At 43.8% G+C, this 21,235-nt stretch overlaps 2 protein-coding genes across 2 annotated transcripts in view; one reads left to right on the forward strand and one right to left on the reverse strand.

Moving 5' to 3' along the window:
• The window catches only part of LOC138567386 (actin, cytoplasmic 1-like), a 101,789-nt gene extending 88,328 nt beyond the window's left edge, over positions 1-13,461 (reverse strand). The window contains exon 1 of the mRNA XM_069645549.1: positions 13,365-13,461. Coding sequence (XP_069501650.1) covers positions 13,365-13,373 — 9 coding nt within the window. The 5' untranslated portion in view covers positions 13,374-13,461. The remainder of the gene's footprint in view (positions 1-13,364) is intronic.
• LOC138567390 (actin, cytoskeletal 3-like) overlaps positions 1-21,235 on the forward strand; it is a 510,127-nt gene that overhangs the window by 195,038 nt on the left and 293,854 nt on the right. The gene's annotated exons all lie outside the window — the stretch shown is intronic.

Here is a 21,235-nt window from a genome sequence, read left to right on the forward strand (position 1 = left end):
AGTGGCGAGGGACAGGAGCAGTGTGGGGAACTTGTCCCGAACCACATCAGCAGGCTCTCTGGCTGAAATGCACTGCCCTTTGAGGCAACGAGAAGCGAGACAACTGGACATAATAGGGGCATTGTCATAGTGAAGAGGAGATCCACTTACGGGCCCAGTGATGAGAGCCCTTAGTATTACATGATCTCACAGTAGGCATCCACCAAAGCTGACATACGACTGCTCTAAGAAGAAATTAGATCCATGAAGAGCAGTATTACTGTTGCAGTATCTGAGTTGAAAGGTACGGTGGATAGAGTGGAAGAGAAAGTTGAACGCTCGAAAACAACCAACTTGCAGTCGATCGAATCGAGAGTAATTCCGACGCCCGAAATGCAAGATCTCAAACAAATGGAAATTGATCTTGCCCTAAAAATTGAAGACCTGGAAAATCGAGAGAGGCAATCAAACATACATATCATGGGCATAAAGAAAAACAAGGCCAAATGGCTCTTTCCCTCGAACGTTTGGTCAAAACCCTCATCAACAGCCTCTTTGAAGAGCAACGAGAGACACAGTACATCGAGGGGGTCCTCAGGGCGGCCTGAGGTCTGTATTTGCAAAATGCCACTATTCCAAACAGAATATGGTCACCCTCCAAAAAGATAGGTAAAAATGTGTGATCTACTTCGAGGGGCCAAACATCCATATATTTCAAGATTTATCAGCTATGACTTGAACTAAACGGAAAGAATGCTGCCCACAAATGCCATTGGCGCTCCTGTCCCACGCGCAGTCCAAATGCCCAAACAAATGCACCTGCTGTTTAAGGGAGCGTTATGTGCAGTGCACTAAAGTGTCCTGCCAACTACCGCCCTATCTTAATCACCCCCTTCCTGGAGAAACTGCTGGAGAGGCTGGCCTTGCCCCAACTCAACTCGTACACTGAACTTGTTGGTTGTCTCCACGATCATCAATCTGTTTTCCGAGTATGCAGAGGCAGGGAAACTGCTCTTCTGAACACCCGTGAAGAACTGCTTGCATCCTTGGACTCCAACTCCCCAGCTGTCCTCATTCTACTTGATCTCTCTTCTGCCTTTGACACTGTCAACCATTCCATCCTCACACAAAGGCTCCATGATACACTGGGTTTCTTAAAATGGGCACTGGAATGGCAGACTTCTTTCCTAACTGATCGCTCTTCCCATGTAATCCCGGGCATCTTTTCCTCTCCTACTTGCTTCTCCACCTTTGGTGTCCCTCAGGGATCTATCCTTTCCTACTGGCTCTTTAACATCTACCTTGCTCAGCTGGCACACCTCATCTTCTCCTTCTCCCCCAACATCCAGTGTTATGCAGACAACACTCAACTCTTTTTTAGACTTCCTGCTGACTCACTCACACCTTCCTTCATCCCTGACTGCCTGTCTGCCATCCAGGCTTGGTGCACTTCCAATGATCTCTGACTCAATACCATAAAAACGGAGATCCTTCCTATTGGGACCCCTGCTCCCTCCTTCCTTCCTTCTCTCTGGCCTCCCACCTTGGGTTCTCCCCCGGCTCCTTCTTCTGAAACCAGAAACCTTGGAGTTATCCTTGACTTCCCTTTATCCCTCCTCCCTCACACGCAGGACATTGACAAGAAGTCCCACTTCCAACTCTTCCTTCTCAAAGGAATTCTCCCAGTTCTCACTTTCCCCCAGATGCTCACTTTTTCCCGAGCTCTGTTTCTCTCTACACTTGACTACTGCAACAGCCTCCTCCTCCTCAATCTACCTTCTCCACTCTGTGACCCCTTCAGCTAATCCAGAATAGAGCAGCAATACTTATCCTTGGCATTAAGCCCTGGGACTGCATCTCTCCTGCCCTAAACAGCCTCCACTGGCTCCCGGTTGCTGCACAGATCAAATTCAAATCCCTCTGCATCATCCACAAGGTTGTCTGGGGCCGAGGACCACTCTATCAGCAACTCTCTCTTACCAAATATTCTCCTTCTAGACCTCTACGCTCCTCTGGCTCCAACTCTCTGTGTGCAAAGTGTTTTCTCTAAACAGAGAGCAGGAGGCTGCTTGCTTTCCTCAGCTGGATCCCTCCTCTGGAACAGTCTCCCACTCCCACTACATCTTGAGCAGGACCTTCTGAAGTTCCGAAAGCACCTCAAGACTCTCCTCTTTTCCTCCTCCTTCCCTTCTTCCTTCCTCTGCTCATCCCACAGTTGCTGTGATTGGTGTCTTGGACCCTTATGCATCCTTTGGGCCTCTGACCATTCACACCCAATCTCCCCAGAATCGGCCATCCTCAGCATTTGCCTCGTCACACCCCCGCACTGGAGATTCACACTTTCCTCCCATAGCGGCTCCTGGCCGCATAGCACTTACCATACCTTGCACTTCATCTGTGGCTCACCCTTGAGCATGAACACCACAGCACCTACCCCACCGCCCTCTTTCTGCACATTCTGAATACTCACAAGGCATAGTAGGCTTGACCACCCTTTCCCCCTCTGTATTTTCTTATTTAATTGTCCTGCTATTCCATGTGTATTTATTTGTATTTATTTGTATTTATTTTTATTTATAAAGCGCATGTCACTGGCCTGGAGGCATAGTAGTGCTATACATACACCACGCATAGCAAAGCAGATACCACTGGGCTTAGAATACCCCTAAATACATGGGCAGCCTATCGCCCAACACCCGCACAGCAGCAGATGTCACAGGCTGCGCTAGTCAAGATTTCAGCCAAACATCCTAGTTTTCAGGTCCCTTTTAAACTTGGAGAAGGACTGGCATAGTCTCAGATTGGGAGGCAATGCATTACAGTTCCTCAGGGCTACATAAGCAAATGATCCCTGGTTCCCCTCATGTTTAGACCAAAGTACTTTTAGAAGCCCTATATTATTTCATCTCAGTATCCTTCGAGCCGGCAACCAGGCAAGGCGATTAGTGAGGTACGTTGGGCTTAATCCATATAAGCATTTATGTGTGATACATAGAAGGCGGAAATGTCACTCTACTGGCTATAGGCAGCCAGTGTAGCGCCCTCCTAGCGTCCGTAACATGCTCATTCCTCCTCAGGCCCTTAACCATTGTAACTGCTTTATTCTGAATCACCTGAAGGCGCACGATTTCTCCATTTCTTGCGCCCTGCAGCAGGCTGGCCCGTAATCCAATTTGGCACCAATAATTGCCCTTGTGATGGAGGCACAATTTCCCATTGTCAAAAAAGGCCTCAGCTGTGTAAGAAGTTTGAGGTAAATCAGAACTGAGGACAGACACGATCCCTGTGGCACACCACAATGCACCTGGAAATCAACGGCCCAGAAGTTGTCCGCAAAGACCCTTGCAGTGCGTTCAGATAAAAAGGATTCCACCCATTTTGCAGCTGTTGATGAGAAACTGGCCGAGTGCATAAGTCTAGAGATCAGCAGGGTGTGATGCACCATGTCAAATGCAACAGAAAGATCAATAAACATAAGGAGGGCAGTGCCTCCTTTATCCGCAATGTCCAAGATGTTGGCCTTGAGGTCAGTCAGAGTGAGTTCTCTGCTGTGTGCCTCTGTCCTAAAATCTGGAATTTCTCCACATGGTCCTGAACCTGTATGTATGCCGCTTGATCTAATATCTTGAGCAGGAAAGGCAAGTTTGATATAGGCCTAAAGTTTGCTGGGACATCCGGGTCCATAGAGGGCTTTTTTTAATAACAGGGATATCCATGTCTGCTTCAAACAGGATGGCACAAAACATTCCTTGAAGGAGGAATTCACCAATTTTGTGATCATAGGGTTAAGTAGGCTGGCACAGAATTTCACTACCATTGAAGGGCACACATCTCCCTTACAGGATTCAGGTTTGAGCCGGTTCAGCAATGTGAGCATCTCACTCTCCGAAATCGGGGTGAAATGAAAGGTCAGGAGTTTCTGTTGACTGCCTGGGGGATTTGTACTAGAGGGATTTTTTCGTATGTGTACTTTTTGGTACTAATATCGGCCTGAATCTTTTTGACTTTATTATTCGGGGCATCCTGAATTGAAGTACACCATTTTTTATCTTTTATAGTAATTGAGGTATGTGTGCAAGGGACCTCCAATTCCATAAGGATCAAACAGTTCTTCAGAATCTGAGTTGGCTGCTCAATCCACTGATCATAGTCCAGCCTCTTTGCCGTAACGATTGCTGGTTTATGCTCTTTAGCTGCCTTTGCATAATTGTCTTTATTTATTTCCAGATTTGAGGATTTCCACTGCGCAAAGGTATTGCGCTTAACAATTTAGAGTTTTGGAATTTCACTGGAATACCAACTTTTTGTGTCGCTTTTCATCTTACAACATGTCTTTTTGGGTGTTAACTGCAGTTTCCATCCCAATTTGATATGCATCTCCAATTTTTGGTGTACTGTCGAGTTTTGGCAGCTCTTTCAGAGTGCTTTCGAAGCGCCGTAAGCGATAGTTGACGCATGTTTCTAAAAGTCGTAGTCACTTTTTCACTTCTATTTTCTTACTTTTGGAAACAATTTCTGCCTGAAAGTGTATCAGCATGTGGTCCAATTAAGGACATGGTATGGCTTCCACCATATTGATGATGATATTAAGACTAGCAACCGAGTCAAGGGTCCTGCCCCTGGCATGGATTGCAGTCAGGACGTTCTGTTGGAAGCATAGATTGGTTAAGTGTTGTCTCGGTAATAGAGGCCAGTGTGCCATTATCAACCCAAAGTCCAAGGTTAAAATCTCCCAAGAGAATAACCTTAGTTAGGGGTTTGAGGAGTGGCAATATTATGTCCCCCAGTTGGAGTGGGATCTCTGGCATGGAAATGGGTAGTCCCTCTCTGCTACCTTGTGGGTTCTTTGAAACATTTATTTCCTGTATAAGCACCTAACAAGCAAACAATAACTAAATAAATAAATACCTTTCAACTTCTTCCTACACTTTTATTTTAAAACGTAGTCATTCCCGAATGGTTTCTTTTTAAAACAAAAGTATGGGAAGGATAAAACAAATTTAAAAAAAGTAGAGGAGCAACGGTCCCAACTGCTCCCACCAACTTCGACCACCGATCTTGACATGAGAAAAGATGGGGAGAATGAGGAAAAATGTTGTTTTCAATGAGGAAGACTGGGCTACTAGTGGAAGTGGGGGATTACACAATAAGGAAGGATGGAACTGGAGTATGTTAATTGATAGACCATGACAGCACATAACATGGGAATCCATCTGGGGACCTTAAATGTGAAGGGCCTTAACTCCCTGCAGAAACGGACCATGGTGACCAGAGAATTTAAAGAATTGGGTCTAGATGTTCGCTTCCTACATGAAACCAAATTTAAGAGGGGGTTGGAATACACCCTTTCGGAAATCTTTGGGTCATGAAATAACACAAGTAAAGAGGGCTATGGAAGGGGGCTTCTTAGCGGTCAAAGCGGGGATCGACCGTATGGAGGTAACATTATGCTCCATCTATGCACCAAATCAGCAGCAACTATCCTTTTGCAGGGAGGTATTGACATTCCTAGACACATGGAAAACTGGGCTTCTCATTTCTGATGAGGATTTTAACCTAATGGTAGATCCATCGCAGGATTGTTTTTCTCTTGTGGGGTTGCGGGGGGCAACTCAGCCCACTATCGGAGCAGGAAATAATCTAGGCTCCCTTCTACAGGACCATTATGTCATACACACATGGAGGATGGTTCTCCCACAACTAAGAGCCTATACCTTTAACTAAGAGCATATACCTTTTACTCTCCCCCTTACAAAATATTTTCATGAATCGATCATATCATGATAGATGCAGCATATGAACACATAATCATAGGGGCAGACATACAAGTGGTAGGCTGGTCTGACCATGATATGTGTAGACCCAACCAGCAGACATAGCCCAAAGGTTTGGAAATAGGATTAACAAACAGACTATCCACACATACCTAAAGGGAATACACCTTCAAACTTTAATGGTTGAGGAAAGAGCAATGATGGATGTACCTATAGACGCAAGTGAAATCCTCAATGTAATTTCAAAATTGAACGCGGCTCAGCTCTTGGACAAGATGAGTTCACCTCAGCATTTTGCAAGAGACGCAGGGTTATACTAGCACCACTTATGGCCCAATTTTTTAATAGTATCCTAGTTGGGGACAGAGCCCTGGACATGTTCACAAAGGCACAAATAGTGGTTATTCCGAATATCAGCAAGACCCCGACGGCCGACATCAAGGAAGATGACATAGACTCATTTGTGATGTCACTAGATGCTGAAAAAGCCTCTGACCGCTTAGAGTGGCCTTTTTTAGAGGCAGTTTTGCAAAGGGTGGGTCTGGTCTTTAGATGGCTTTCAGGGGCCATGGCCCCTCTCTGGAAACACAAAAGCAAAAGTGATAGTCAACGGTATATCATCTAAAGAGTTCCAACCAAGTCAGAGAACAAAACAGAGATGTCTCCAATCCCCATTGATTCTTGCGCTAGCATTGGAACCACTGGTGACAACAATACACATATGGAGGGTCAGATACAGGGTCTAGTGAGATATGGTAGTGACTATAAGCTGGCCTTATCTGCAGACAATGTATTTGCGTACATATCACACCTCGAGACCTCGATCACAAAGCACATTACGGCCATAGAGGAATATGGAGCAATGCCAGGCTTCAAAATCACTTTAAACAAATAAGTAGCCCTGCCTCTAACAGAGAGCACATTGGTAGTCAACCGACTCCTACTGAATTAAGGGATACGAATACAAACAGAGGTATTAAAAATTGGGGGGTGACCGTTACTAGGAAGATTACAGACCTATACAGAGCTAATTACCCACCGCTCTGGGGAAAGATTAAGATAGATCTATAAAAGTGGTCTGGAATTACACTGTCGTGAGCAGCTCCCATTACAACGGTTAAAATTAATTTAATGCCAAGGTTACTATTTTTGTTTCTAGCTCTCCCAGTAGACATACCAGCAACTTTTTTCAAGGAAATAAAGAAAACACTTCTCATGCTCGTATGGGCCAGGAAAAGACCAGGAAAAAGGCCATAGAACACTCACATATTGGCCAGGGATGAGGGGATTTGCAGGGGTTGGGGGGGAATTCCCAGATTTTAGAGAATACTTCAGAGCTGCACAGTTCGGACTTCTGGTAGACCTTCTGAAAGAGAATAGCGAAAAACAGTGGATAGGTCTAGAAAAGGATTTGTTCACACCAGTCGCTATGGGGGAGTGGCTATGGGTCCCCCATAGACGCTTACCAACTAGAATGCAGACTCACCCAGTTCTAGCTATATTATGGCAATTATGGAGGAAGTCCAAAGAGATGGAAGGAATAACTACATGGCCATCCCCTCTAAGTTGTATACGGGCCCCTCCATTTAGGGATAACATGATAGATCACCTAAGATTTAAACTATAGTACGAGGCAGGATTAATCGGAGCTGGGCAGACATGGAAGGAGGGACATTCCCGAAGCATATCCGAGTTACACGAAGTCCTGCGAGTAGAACCCATGCCCCCACTACTATACCTACAACTGAAGGGTATCTAAACAGACCATCAATGGGAGGGAAAATTTGAATCATCCATTAACAATGTTTGAACAGGTTCTCAATAAACACATGAGTTCAAAAGGCCTCATTTCTAAGCTGTACAGCACATTACTATCTAGGGGACATTTAGAGACCCTGCATACACAAGGAGAATGGAACAGGGACTTAGGCATACAAGAGGGGGAGAAACATGGCAAGCAATTTCCAAAGCGGTCTGGTCCTCCACCATCGCAGTTCAATATAAAATGCATAACTGCAGACTCCTGCTCAGATGGCAGTTCACCCCTTATAGACTTTCCAAAATGTATCCCGGAGTGAGCCCCCTTTGTTGGAGGGGCTGCAACAGTACAATCACCTATTGGCATATTTGGTGGGAATGCTTATTAGTCCAGCAATATTGGAAAGAAGTCTTAGCATGGCTAAAGGATATTGACGGGACAGAAAGATCGCTATCCCTGTTTTAGTGCTGTTTAACCTTGAGGACCAAGGGGAGGGATTTGTAATTTTATCTTATATGGCGAGAAATGTATTTCTGGCAATGAGAGTAGGCCTAACGATTTGCTGTAAAAGATGTCTCCTTTCAACACGAAAAGAATGGGCACGTAAAGGCCCATGAAATTTACAAAATGGAGTGCCTGACAGCCATGTTGTCAGAAACCCATACCCACATAGATGCAGAATGGCTTCCTTTCTTGACTTATTATAGATCACTGTAAGTATGAATGCGATGACCAACAAAGGGACTATAAACCTTAACAATGAGAAATGATCGGGGACCAAAGGGGGATGGACATATATACTGGACGGAACTCTAGCCCATTGTACTTCCTAGAAGCACATCAATTATTCCCCTACACAGAGACTGATAACATCCCATGGACATCCCCCACACAAATTCTTCCTCTGAATATGGTGGGGGTGGGGTATATAATTGAAACAGTTAAGTTTTGTATAGAATCAGACATTTCAAGTTGGTGATGTAATCTGCTTTTGGGAAAATGTATTGTTTGCAATCTTGCTAGGATTTTTTGAGACCTGCTTGGTAATCGATTTGATTGTTCTTTGAAAATTCAATAAAAAAGAAAAGTTGAGCCATGCTATTGTAGCCCCCGTTTCCGGCCCTGGTCCATGCAAGCGTGTACTCGTCCCTTCCCCGGAGCAGTGAGAACAGTCCCCATGGCAACCATCACTCCTAACCACAGGTTAGTTGGATAGGGATGGGTGCTGCCCTTTAAAATAAAATTGCTGTTAACAGGAGATGGCCACAACCTGAGTTATTAGATTGCTAACTGGACACAGACAGCAAAGTTAATATTCTAGGGCTCAGACCAGGGACCCCCTGTTTATTTATAAAAACACGTATCCTTGTGATACCGTTCCCTTTTCTAAGCATCTGTTACATGGGGACCTGCTGTGTCAGCTCACCCTTCCTTGGAGTGGTCTCGGGGACCCTTAGGGTGAGTATATTGCAAGAGACCCCTTACCTAACCTCAGATACCACCCACATTGAGTGTGAGGCCATAGGATGGCCTCTGCAGGTGGTCTCATCTCCCTAGGTGGCCTCAGGCAGGCCACACACTATCCTGCTACCTCACACCAGGGTTCCTCACCTGTATCCCCTTTTTTATCTACTCACTACAGCAACCTACACCTACTTAACTTTTTAACCTACATAACATTCCCATTCCATATAATCCCTATTCTACGTTTCCCTGCTTAACATCTCACTTAACAGTAATTAAATATATACATAGGAATACACATGCATATACACATTTATATACAACATATAACACACACAACATATAACACACATATAACAGGAAGTGATGTAATTTGACCCCACCCCGAAGTGACATCACGGGAAGCGATGGAACACCATCTTTCACCCCTGGACAAAACAGGAAGTGGCATCACATAGCATTGCCCCTAAGTACACTACAAAAAATATGGCTACTATATCACTATAATGTGATATACATTTCATACAAGAATCGATCTCCATATGTATCGTTAATATCGTTAATATCAATGTGTATAGGCCCATATTACCAAATTACTGTGAATGCAAGCAGACGTCCGAGGCCCAAATGACGTCCCTGGAAGGTGGCTTTCAATTCACCCTCCACACATTCCTGAAACTGTCAATTGTTGCTAGCAGTGTGTAATGCAATTTCCATTAGCTGTGGGTGTTGTACCTCTGATAGAAATAACTATTTTTGCCTTTACAGGACTTTTGCCTTATTTTGTAAACGTACAAAGACTGGTGCAATGCTGCACTTCTTTGTCACATTAGATTGTGTGGCTAGCTAATGGGCTGTAGATGTGGAGCGAAACATGACTTTGGTGGAAACCCTTGCCTCTTGGGCTATTTTTAGGGCGATTGGGTTGAGAGAGGCAAATGCGTATTTATCCTGTACGCTTTTTTTTAATTGAGAACGACCAAATGAGCGGAATTAGCATATTTCACGTTAACATCCGTTATCTTCCTGTGACGTCAACTGTCATTATATAGGTTAATGAGTCCCCCACTTTCTATTAGGACTAGTGCCTTGATGCTTCTCTGTTGTCATGGGATGCATAATTTCGAACCTCGCTACAAATAAGAAAGCAATGAAAATGCAGAGTCCCCAAGCTTTCCTCCCAGTCCTGGTTTTCTTTTCATTCTGGGACATTAGTCGTGCTTAGTTGTGCTTATCCCTTTTTAACGGTAGGACTACAAGCTCCAGAATTCACAGAAATAACCAGGAGCATACAGCCTTCTCAAGCATGCCTTTGGCCAACTTTAGAGCTCTGAAAATGCGTCCTGCGAAACTGAAACAACAAGTGCCACTCAAACGCACTTATTCATAGGTCTACAGGAAAATACTCAAATACATCTGTTTATTCTGGATTGTTATAGCCTCTACATTGCTCTAAACTGTCTGCTTTTTCCGACTTGCATTTTGTTTTTCTAAACAACATGCATAATGCATTCCCAACCTTGCAGGTAAGATAGCTCAGCGCATTCATACCCTCATGCCTCTTTTAGAAATGGGGCATTTGTGCATGTCTATACGTGTATGATGTGGTGTGGCAGGTTAAAATCTCAGCACGGCCAACTTTGCCTTTCATCTTTCACTGGTCGATAATATTGATTACCATTTAACTGGTAATAATCATATATTGATAATTGTCAAGGCAGAGCCCAAACAGCCTAATGTGAAATGAATTGTACAACCATGAACCCCCTAAGTAAGCCATGCCTGCATCCAGATAACATGTCACTGTTAAAATGACTGCTGTAAAAGTACTAAAAAACCAACTTGGAAAGTGGATGCCAAATAATTCCTACCTTTAGACCTTTCTGCAGAACAGAAAATGCCCCACAGAAAACACAACCCCTCTGGACTCAGAGCCATCCTGAAAAGGAATTGAAACAGAAACCCACTTGTGTGAGTGTGAATGTGTGTGTGTGTGAAAGAGAGATACATGTTTTTGATGAAGAGGGAAAGAAAATAAGCGATTTCCAGGGACCGTCGCTGGCACATTTGTGTCCGCAGCTTCATGAAAGATTTACAATCGCCATACTGGCAAAGCATTTGGTTGCAAGTTCATGAAAGTGATTTACAGTCCCCATAAATGCATAGATCGTGCCTGGAGTTTCATGAAAGTGATTTACAGTAACCTAGATAGATTGTAGCCAAAGCTTCATGAAAGTGACCTACAGTGGCAATGCGAGCATATGTTGTAGACACAGGCATTACAAAATATTGCAAAATACTCCCATGTACTGTTGGTGAAATGCCATCTACTGGATTTTTTTCATGTGCTATCCTCGAGAATCAATGATACATTTAATGGCCTTAGACCACATTTTTCTAAAAGATTTTGAGATAAAATGGCCTGCTTCTTTGCTTGGGAAAAACCCCACCAATACCACCTCCATTACCTACAGCTCCCTCCCTGCGCTTATTCATTGGCATTCATTTGTGGCAGATGTTAATGCCTCGCAGGTAAAGGTATCCACCTACCACCACTAATTTTCAGTAGTTTACAATGCCATTGCCCCTCAGAAGCAGCTCCCCCTCCCAGCACCAAAGGATGCCTCCACCGCTAGCATGCACACAATCATTGTACTGGCCATGCAAAGAAGCTGGTAGTACATTTTGATGCCACCCCCCTTGTCGCTACACTAGGTGAAAGATATAAGTTTTAATGTAAAGCATTTTGAACTCTCACTTGGTGCAGCACTAAATGCCTCCAGGCAGCAGCATGATCTTCATGGGCTTTGCGCATGTTTGGTGGACCAGGCCTGACCTGGGAGTTTGAGGCCCGGCTTGTACTTTTTGAAGGAGCATGGGCGTATCTCGGTAAGGCTCTCAGGGGGGCCCCACATTCTGTGGTATGGCACTGCTTCTTGTCCCGCCACCTCAGCAATGTGTTGTGAGACACAGGGGCGGTCCAGGGTTTTCCTTCACCTGGGCTGCAGTGGACCAGCCTGGAACTTCATACTTCCTCCTCTTCGCACAGGTTGGCTGGCAAGTTAGCCCAGGGCTTTACATCACCACCTGCCCTCCTGGATGGAGTGGCCTTTGTGCTTTTTCCCTCTCGGGCCGCGCCTGACATATGTGGCCCGGGAGGACATTTATGAATGGATGCCTCACTGGCCACGAGGCAGGCCAACTTGGACTCTTAGAGAGGCACATCTACACCCTACTGATGAGGTTCAACCAGACCGAAACACGTGTCTGGGGATGCTGTTGGCACTCTTGTTCAGAGAAGAATTGCCTAGCATTTCGGTGCTGGACTGCCCCAGGGCAGGACAAAGACGAATATGTTTAGGATATTTCTCCTCTGTGAAAGATAGTGAGCTAAAGACTCTGGTTAAGGCTCTTGTAACCAGGACTCATGTCTGGCATAGAGTCTCCCAGGACCCCCCCCCCTTGTTATTTGCAACTTGGGGCACGGCCAGGTATCCTGGATCAGGCTGCCCCCCTCACACGGCTCAGACAGGGCTGTTCTTATTTGGCTGGGGCAGCACAACGTACGATGCCCGGTCCCTTTATAATGCATGGGCCAGTCTGGTCTATCCTGCGGCTGGCCTGGCACCATTCGAGGTGTTGTGGGCAGCCGAGCTGCCGCTGGCAAGTAGCTCAGCCCGGCGGATCACTCTCTGGGGGCTCTGCCATCATGCTAGCATGGTCAAGGCAGTGCTTCCCCTTTCTCTCTCTCGCTCATCTGCTTCTTTTCCATTTCACACCTCCTTTTCTAATTGTTCTTTTGAACTGTTTCTTTTATAAATCCGCTATGGATTCTTTTCTCCCCTGCCCAGGCCATTCTTGGGCAGGGGAGTTTTAGTCCTTTGTTTTCCCTTCTTGTCTTTATCAAACATTCCATCCAAACCCAGGGTGGGCTGGATGGACTCTTCCACAACAAACACATACATTATTATACAACAAAGACACATAGAGAAATTAAGAACACACACTACACTAAATAAAATACTTTTATTACCGTGATGTCTGTGCATTTATTATAGTAGGCCATACTAGCTAGGCCCCTTTGGGCCACAGGCTGCACTATACCTTATATTGTCCAAAAGTGGCCATTAGGCATACAGTGTTTTATTATAAACACCATGCAGAATATTGAGGCAACAATGCATGGGACAATGGGTTCATCCTGCCTGCAACATCCTGCCGTCCAAATGAAGGGCCTGAGTGAAGGTCTCTTTGCGCAGGTGGCGGTGATGTTACCAGTGGGTTTATATCCTGTTCAATATATTATCAGCATTAGCACCCACAAATCCAAAACCCCAAAGGCGGGTGCTAAGGGCTTTTTTGTACATTGAAAACTAAAATAAACTTACCTTTGGCATCTTCAAGGTTGCACCATTCCACTGAAGGCCATTTTCAGCGTTGATCAGGGTCACACAGATCTGAGCGGCATCGCAGATACCTCAGGTATGTCCTATATCAAAATAAATGTAAATCTGCTATGAGCCTTTAGTACACACACTTTGGATTTATGGGTGCTAAAGAAGAGGCAGGAAACTGCTAGGGAAACAAGCTTGGAGATGGTGGCAAGGGGCAGTGATGTACAGCACCCTGGGTGCTCCAAATGCAGGCTTCTACTGGTGAATACAGTCTGCGTTCCGAGCATCTGGATTGGCTGCGCAACCCTGCCAAGGGTGATTAGAAACTAAGAAAAAGACTGCCATCAGTTATACTATGTACAGTAGGAATATTGTTCCATAACAACACTTTAGAATTTAGCAATGTAGTCTTATAGACTGTCTGAGCTGTTGTCATTTCGGCGTAATTGCAAATGATCCATATCACAACCAAAGACCATACCTAGGGATAAGGGCACTTATCCATTAAAAGCAGCACACTATGATACTGCTCACTAAAAGTATTCTAGGTAAGGAATGACCTAATTGTCCCATTCAAGGTTTGCTATCACTGCTGAGAAGGGCCACAATGTCATAAAGAAGTAGGTGGCCCACCTCCATTCACAAGGCAGGTTGAACTGGCACAATGGGGCCGCAGCGTTCCAACACCTTTGGGGGTTCTCTGCAGATGGGCTGAATCCCTCTGGCAATTATCCAAAACCATTCAATCAATCAAGTTCTTATAATGTGCAAAATTCACCAAAGGCATAAGTGCGCCGAGCAAGAAGACCATGTGAGGCCTAACAAAAATGTTTTTAGACATTGCCTAAACTTGCTGAAGTCTTGGATGTGGTGAAGTGCAACTGGAAATGTGTTCCACAACTTTGGGCCATCAACTGAAAAGGCTCGACCTCCACAACGCTCCACACAATAACGCGGAACTTCCAACTGGGGCAAGGACGTCAAACGTAGCGACCTGGAAGGACAATAGGGCTTGATTTTCCCCTGAAGTACCCGATAGCCCATCCCTTGCTGAGCCCAATGTATAAAGCACAAGAAATTAAAGTGGACACGTGCCAGAACTGGCAGCCAATGCAGTCAGCGTCAAGCCACTGACACAGGCTTTCCATAAGGGATGCCCGTGATCAGCTTAACTTCCGCATTCTTTAACACCTGAAAACGTTTCAGTAGATAACCCGGCTGGGAAAGCAGCAATGCATTGCAGAAGTCTAGGCTACCATTCAGGACCGCTGCCACAACTTGTGAAACAAATTTGATAGAGCGGATGAGTCTAGCCAAAGGCTGGACACTACATTAAAGAGGAGTGGGGACAGTGCTGACCCTTGAGGGACTTCACATGTCACAGGTGACAGGTGACGATTTGACGGGAGGTGAAGAAATGGTTTTGTTTGTGCTGATCCAGGAATTATGCAAGCCAGTTATGGACATTGCCACCGACTCGATACCTTGCAGTCTGGACAACAGGAGCGTGTGATCAATAGAATCAAAAGCGACAAACATGCCCAATTAAATAAAACCGGCCATGCTGCCATCACCCCGTATCTTGACTAAGTCATCCAGTACCGATACCAGCATGGATTCGGGGGCCCATAAGTGGATGAAAAGCTAGTCGGGGATCTGATTATCCTCCAGGTAGTCTCGAAACTGGGGGCTCACTCAGGCCTCCAACTATTTCATGAAGAAAGGATGCAGTGATAAACACCTGAATAGTTTCCACAGGTTACTGTAGAGAATCAGATTGACTGAAACATCCAATGAATGGGATTGAAAGTGATTGGCCAAGGCATTCACTGGTACTTGAAAGGAAATGAAGAAATATTGGATTCTCCATGGGCAGAGTGTAAGCCAATGGGATTCGTTGTGTTCTGCTTTTCACTCATGTCTCCGATTGAAAATATACCAGCCCATCTAAGAAGTCTCCAAACTAGCCCAATAAAAGTATTGCAGCCCTATTTAGAAGATGAGGCCAAGTCGACTGAACTGGGATTCAAACCTATTCAATGTTAAACACATTGGGCCTCATTACACGGATGGTGGAGAACCATGGTGCTATTAGCACCTTGGTCCATGCCGGTAAAATACCGGCACCGCCTTGGAGGAAAGGGGAATTACCGCCCTATTCCAAGGTTGGCGGGGCGGTAATTCCCCCTTCCCCCATTGCCCTTCCCCATTCCAATTTTTGCCCCATAGGGCTCTATGGGAACGGGGAAGGCGCTAATTACGGTGCCGCAAATTGCGGTACCGTAATTAGCACCCTGGTCCCTTTGCGGGTTGGTTTTTAACGCCTGCTAAACAGCAGGCGTTAAAGTAGCAACCCGCAAAGGGACCTCATAGTAAGGCGGTAAGGGTTTACCGGTACCGATGCACTTACCAGTACCGGTAAACCCTTACCGCCGTCCATGTAATGAGGCCCATTGTTTCTGCATCTGAAATTTTAACCCACATGTTATCCCCCTGAGATTGGACCTGGGACGTGTAGGCTACAGATAGATCTAAGAAAAAGGTGAATTAGCAAGCTGGGCTATATTTCCCACTGGGCCGGTCCCTCTCCGAGGCCTGTAGGACTGTGGCTTGTCAGAGATGTAATGATGCCTGCAGCAGCCCTTCCAGACTCTGAAAGGCCCATTTTATATGCTGGGATTATTCAAAACAGTTTGCTTTGTTTGAATGGCTGGGAGATCTGGAGCAGTGTCAGGTACTTTAATGGCTTTGGAGAGGTCATGAAAGGTGCCAAATTGAAAATGCGATAGCCTGGAGAGCAAACTGGAATGCATGCTCTCTCTCTCTCCTTCTTCCAGAGTGCATTATATCCACACAGAAACATAAGAGGGTAACTCCAGAAGAGTGGTGACAGCCAATCACTGAGACACACAGACGCACGGATAGCCATCGAGCATACGACAGTGGCTACTCAGCCTGCTACCACGACTTGGCTCTGCTCCAACTGACAGGCCCAAGACAGCCTTAAGAAGGCTCACCTACCACCCATCTTCTGCCTTGACAAAGACTTTGATCGAAACACGTGTTGGCTTTTCTCACATGCACCTAGCACACCATGCGAGGCCGCTTGATTTGTACCATAACCAACAATTAACAATAAACTCTACATGTAAACACGAATAAAGTGTTGCAGACATTTTTCAACCAGCAATCGCCAGACATGGTTCCAACCATTCTCAGGCGCCATCACTAAACAAGGTTTGCATACTTACCAATACACAATACCACTGGCAAATTTGGAGTTTTGGATCCCTAGCAAACCATGTTCTCGGCTGCAGGACTGAACGGATTAACTATGCAAACTAACTGATAGCGCACGGGTCCACCATTCCTTCAAACTGAAGACATTCCTACCTGCATTATATCCACAGAGAAAAATAAGAGGGCAGCTCCAGAAGAGTGGTGCCAGCCAATCATGATCCTGGGAACGCAACCTTGCCCTACAGTTATGGGTCCATGTTTCCTTTGTGTATCCTGCATCATGCCCATAGCTGCAATGTTTTTTTTTGGCCTGATGTCAGTGCTTCGTTCCCCTCACCCTGCTTGCCATGCAGTCCCACTGCCCCCTGCCATCTGCCCTCTCCTCCCACCCCGTCTCTCCACCGTCACCCATTGCTCCTCCTTACCTGCTTCAGCTGTCTCCTGCTTCAGAATTGCATTCCCTCACTGGCCAACATGGAAACAGAAAAAGGACAATGTCCCTTTTCTATTGGCCAGGCCACCATTTTAGTTTGTCGTTTTTTTTATGGGGAGTCAGCAAGCGTGAGATATGTAAAGTCAATTTCCCAATAAAAACAAGAACCCAAAAGGAATGTTAACACCCTGGCCCTCGCTCACTTCCTCTGTGGCTAATGCTACATTATGACCAGTCACTCTATGGATTCTCTACTGACATTGGCAAGAGCTATTACTGTGCCATTAAAAGCATAGCAGCTGTTCTGAGAATTGATGGCACTGTCCCATTTATAAAGTATTAGTTTAAATTGTAAGGTGAAACTAGGGTAACTGTGCTCAAATGAATAACATTTTTTATTGATAAATAGTTCCACTAGTAGTGGTTTGATCATATGGCTGCCGAGAGAAGAATGACAACTCTTGTCTTTACTATGTTGAGCCGAGAATAACCTAAACACTACAACATTCTCTGATGCGCTCTAGTACTGTAAAATTCTTAATTTCTTCTTGAATGTTCATGACAAGCCTTAATATATTTTCGCTAATATGAGGTGCTGCCTTGCAAAGGAAAACATTTAGTTTCCTTAGAAACATAACTAAAGCAAATAAATGACCAACGTCTGTTTCAAGAGACATGTCTCCCAATTCTATGTGGCTATTCAGGGCCCATATTTCTTTATCAATCAATATACTTATGTATTACTTTTGAATTTGCTATGTCAATTGTAATCCATGTCTAGTTTGTCAGTACAACTAATTTTATTACTCACGTTGTATTTTTACATTCAATATTTCTCTTCCTATGGGAAGAAAAGGCCCATGTGGTATGATATTTGCATTGTTTTGAATTTAAACAACACTTAAACCAGTGGCCAATTAAAATGTGGAAATTAAAATTATGATCGATCAACTAGATTCGGATTACAATTAACCTGTAAAATTTGAGTAAGAAATGATGCCATGTCTTGTTTAGGTTGGACGAGACTCATTAAAAGTACCTCTGCTGCGAAGCACCATTAATATCAAGTTAATAATATAGAAGCCATACATAGTTTACTATTAAACTAGATCATATCCCAAAGTTGCGTTTTTCTCACAATTGATACCAAAAAGGGTCACTTGATTACAACCACAGTGTTTTATGTACACCATTACTCACTTAATTTAGAATGCTATACAAGTCCTATATGTCAATTCATATAATTTCCAATGCGTTCATAACTCCATGCGTTCACAACTCATCACATTTATCATAATAGAATCAATTCAATTTATATTTTCATTCAATGTCCAATTTCTCAATATTACGCCATATTTGATTGCAATGATTATCCTGTATTCTTGTCCATACAATTTATTTTACGATTCAGCTTCAGTTCCCCAAATATTGATTATTATGTTTCAAAAACACTTTTCAAATTCACAGATATTTATTTTTTTGCATTTCATTTCCATACAATTTCCAATTCTATCAAAGTATGGGACTGCCTTATGCTGAATATTCATTTTTATGTTTCAAAAACACTTTCCAAATCCATACATATTTATTCTTTTCTGCTTTATTTCCATACAATCTCGAATTCTGTCAAACTATGCTACTGCCTTATGCCGACATGCATTTTGTTTAGTGGTCACTTTTATATCTCGTAGCAACTATTGAGCTCCTTCAAGGCCTAATTTCCCATCCAACACCAATTAATGTCCTTTCATATATAATGACATATCAATTATTTCACCCAACATGATGAAGAGAAAAAAGAATAAAGAAAAGGAGAAATTACATGAATTGGTCAATTAATTTCATCAAATTGAGTCTTCACAAATCTTAACTTCATTATTTAATTATTCTTATCAGTGAAAATTGGATTTAAAATGCACTATTCAGTCAGTCCTTTGCATCTCCCCCAAAAAGAAAAACAAAACCATATTGTAATAAGTAAAAAACAATGTCTATTCCAAACATTATTCCAAAATTATAATTATATTTTTCCCAAACAAAATTAAATCTCTAACTACTTAAACCTGAATTTTAATCCTGTATTCTTCTCATGTGATGGATTCGTTCTACCACCTATCTACTTCAAATTTCTAAGATATTTCCATGCTTTTCTATGCAGAAAAAGCTACAAATTAAAAAGTAAAGGTACACTTGATTAGGCATATTATGTATGTTTCTGTGCTCCATCTCACCATAATTCTCTCAATTACCCTTGCAAATGTACTCTTACCTTATCTTTTACATTCATAGATTTCTCCTCAAAAATAGTAGTTCTCCCATATAAGCTAAACTATTCTTATTTCATGCAAGGAAAAATGCACAATTTATGTGCCAAATAATACACCACTCTTTGCTCCTCAAAAATACATCTACAAACTTATTCTACTGCTACCTACCTTTTCCAGCATCAGCAGTGTCTTGATAAACACGTTGCATTCAGAGTTCCAAGATCAACGGGCACCATTCTGAATCACCATATATAACAGGCCATCATAGACTTTTGCCCAACTCTATCCCTGTCAATCGTCATCTTTGATTGGGATTGGTGTTCATTAAGTTCTATAGACTATCACTAACACTTTGTGATATGGAATTTCTTTCTTCATTCCTAACTCCATTATTATTAACATTCCGAATGATATGACTGTTACTACTGCCCCTAACCATTATTATCTCCAAATCATTTTTTACATCAATTTACTTTATTGAATATTTCATAAAAATCTGATCTGTTTTCAAACACCTATCCTGATGCCCATTGTTATGTCAATTAAACTTCTTATTAAATCACATCACGCCCAACTTAATTGGAAGACAGGTAAGTCGGTAATGCGTTTGATTGCTCTACATCATTATTTGTCTATGCTCCTTCAAAAATTGTAAGGGATTGATACCTACCAGGAACATTTTTCTTCATTGTAATATCTCAAAATTACTGTTGATTAGCCCAAAAATGAATGAAAAGCCATAGGAAATGTAGTTACTGTGCTATTACAAATCTGGAAGTTGCCAGAAAGTTTAGATACTGGGCCTCATTGCGGTTCCGGCGGTAACTGTGCCGGTGCTACCAGCGGGTTGCAGCCAGACCCATAAATATTTACTGGCGCCTGACTTCCTGGTGCCACCGGAAGATTACAACCCCAAAGGCTCAGAAAGTCAGGTGCCAGTAAAATGTATGTCCGCATTCCCATAGAGTCCCAGAGGACCCTATGGAAGTGGGAACATGGACGTACCGGCACCGTTGCTCACAGTGCCGGTGCTTCGGTGACCGGTCTGCTTACTGTGGCCACTGTGCCCAGCAGGCAGACCGGTAAAATGTCGGTCTGGAAACAACGGTGGCGGTAAGCTTACCGGCACCCTTGTTTCCGGACTGGCAGGGTCATTATGAGGCCCACTGTCTCAGTAGAACTATAGCAGCGAGCATCGTTTTTAAAGGTGTTATTTTTAAGTACCATTAAAAGTATACGACGCCTTCAGAGAAATGCTGAGGGTATCTGAACGTGCTCCCCTCTCTGCATTCTACGAGCTTGAGAAGGTAAAAGTTGCCTACTCTCTCTGCTAAAACTATCAAGTCCCTGTATGCTCACATAACACCTACTGCATCACTTTACTGTACCTTTTTGCACTTTGGCTGTATTCACTGTATCACTCCATGTTCTGTACCTAAGCTTTAAGCATACTTGTATCTGCTGCGCCCAGTTACCTAAGGGTTCGGTGCCCATTACCAAATTAACAAACAAACACACACACATACACACACATGTGCACACGTTTTACCTACCTTGTCGGGACTATGTGTGGGAAGCTGCCTTGTGGGAGCTGACTTTTTTCAGCAGCATCAAATTCTACAACACAATGATCAGATGCTCGCATGTTCCCGACCGAGCATTGGTGCTATTTCAATTAAAACGTAAGAGAACATAAGATGACATGTGTATCCACAGAGTGCACATCCACACCCAGAATTGTGCACGAGTGCTGTTAACAAATGATGTCTGGGTTTTTTGTGATATCTCTGCATTTTAAAGACTGAACACAAACAATTCAGATTTCTTTTGGCTGATTTTGTGTTGCCTTCAAAATGCTCAAATATGACTTTCTGAAACCCCCAACTCCTCAGGAAGGCGACCCTGCCCCCACCCTCTTCCTCACC

Source organism: Ambystoma mexicanum, chromosome 2p (genome assembly GCF_040938575.1).
Source record: "Ambystoma mexicanum isolate Mex_15411 chromosome 2p, UKY_AmexF1_1, whole genome shotgun sequence".
NCBI classification, from domain to species: Eukaryota; Metazoa; Chordata; class Amphibia; order Caudata; family Ambystomatidae; genus Ambystoma; species Ambystoma mexicanum.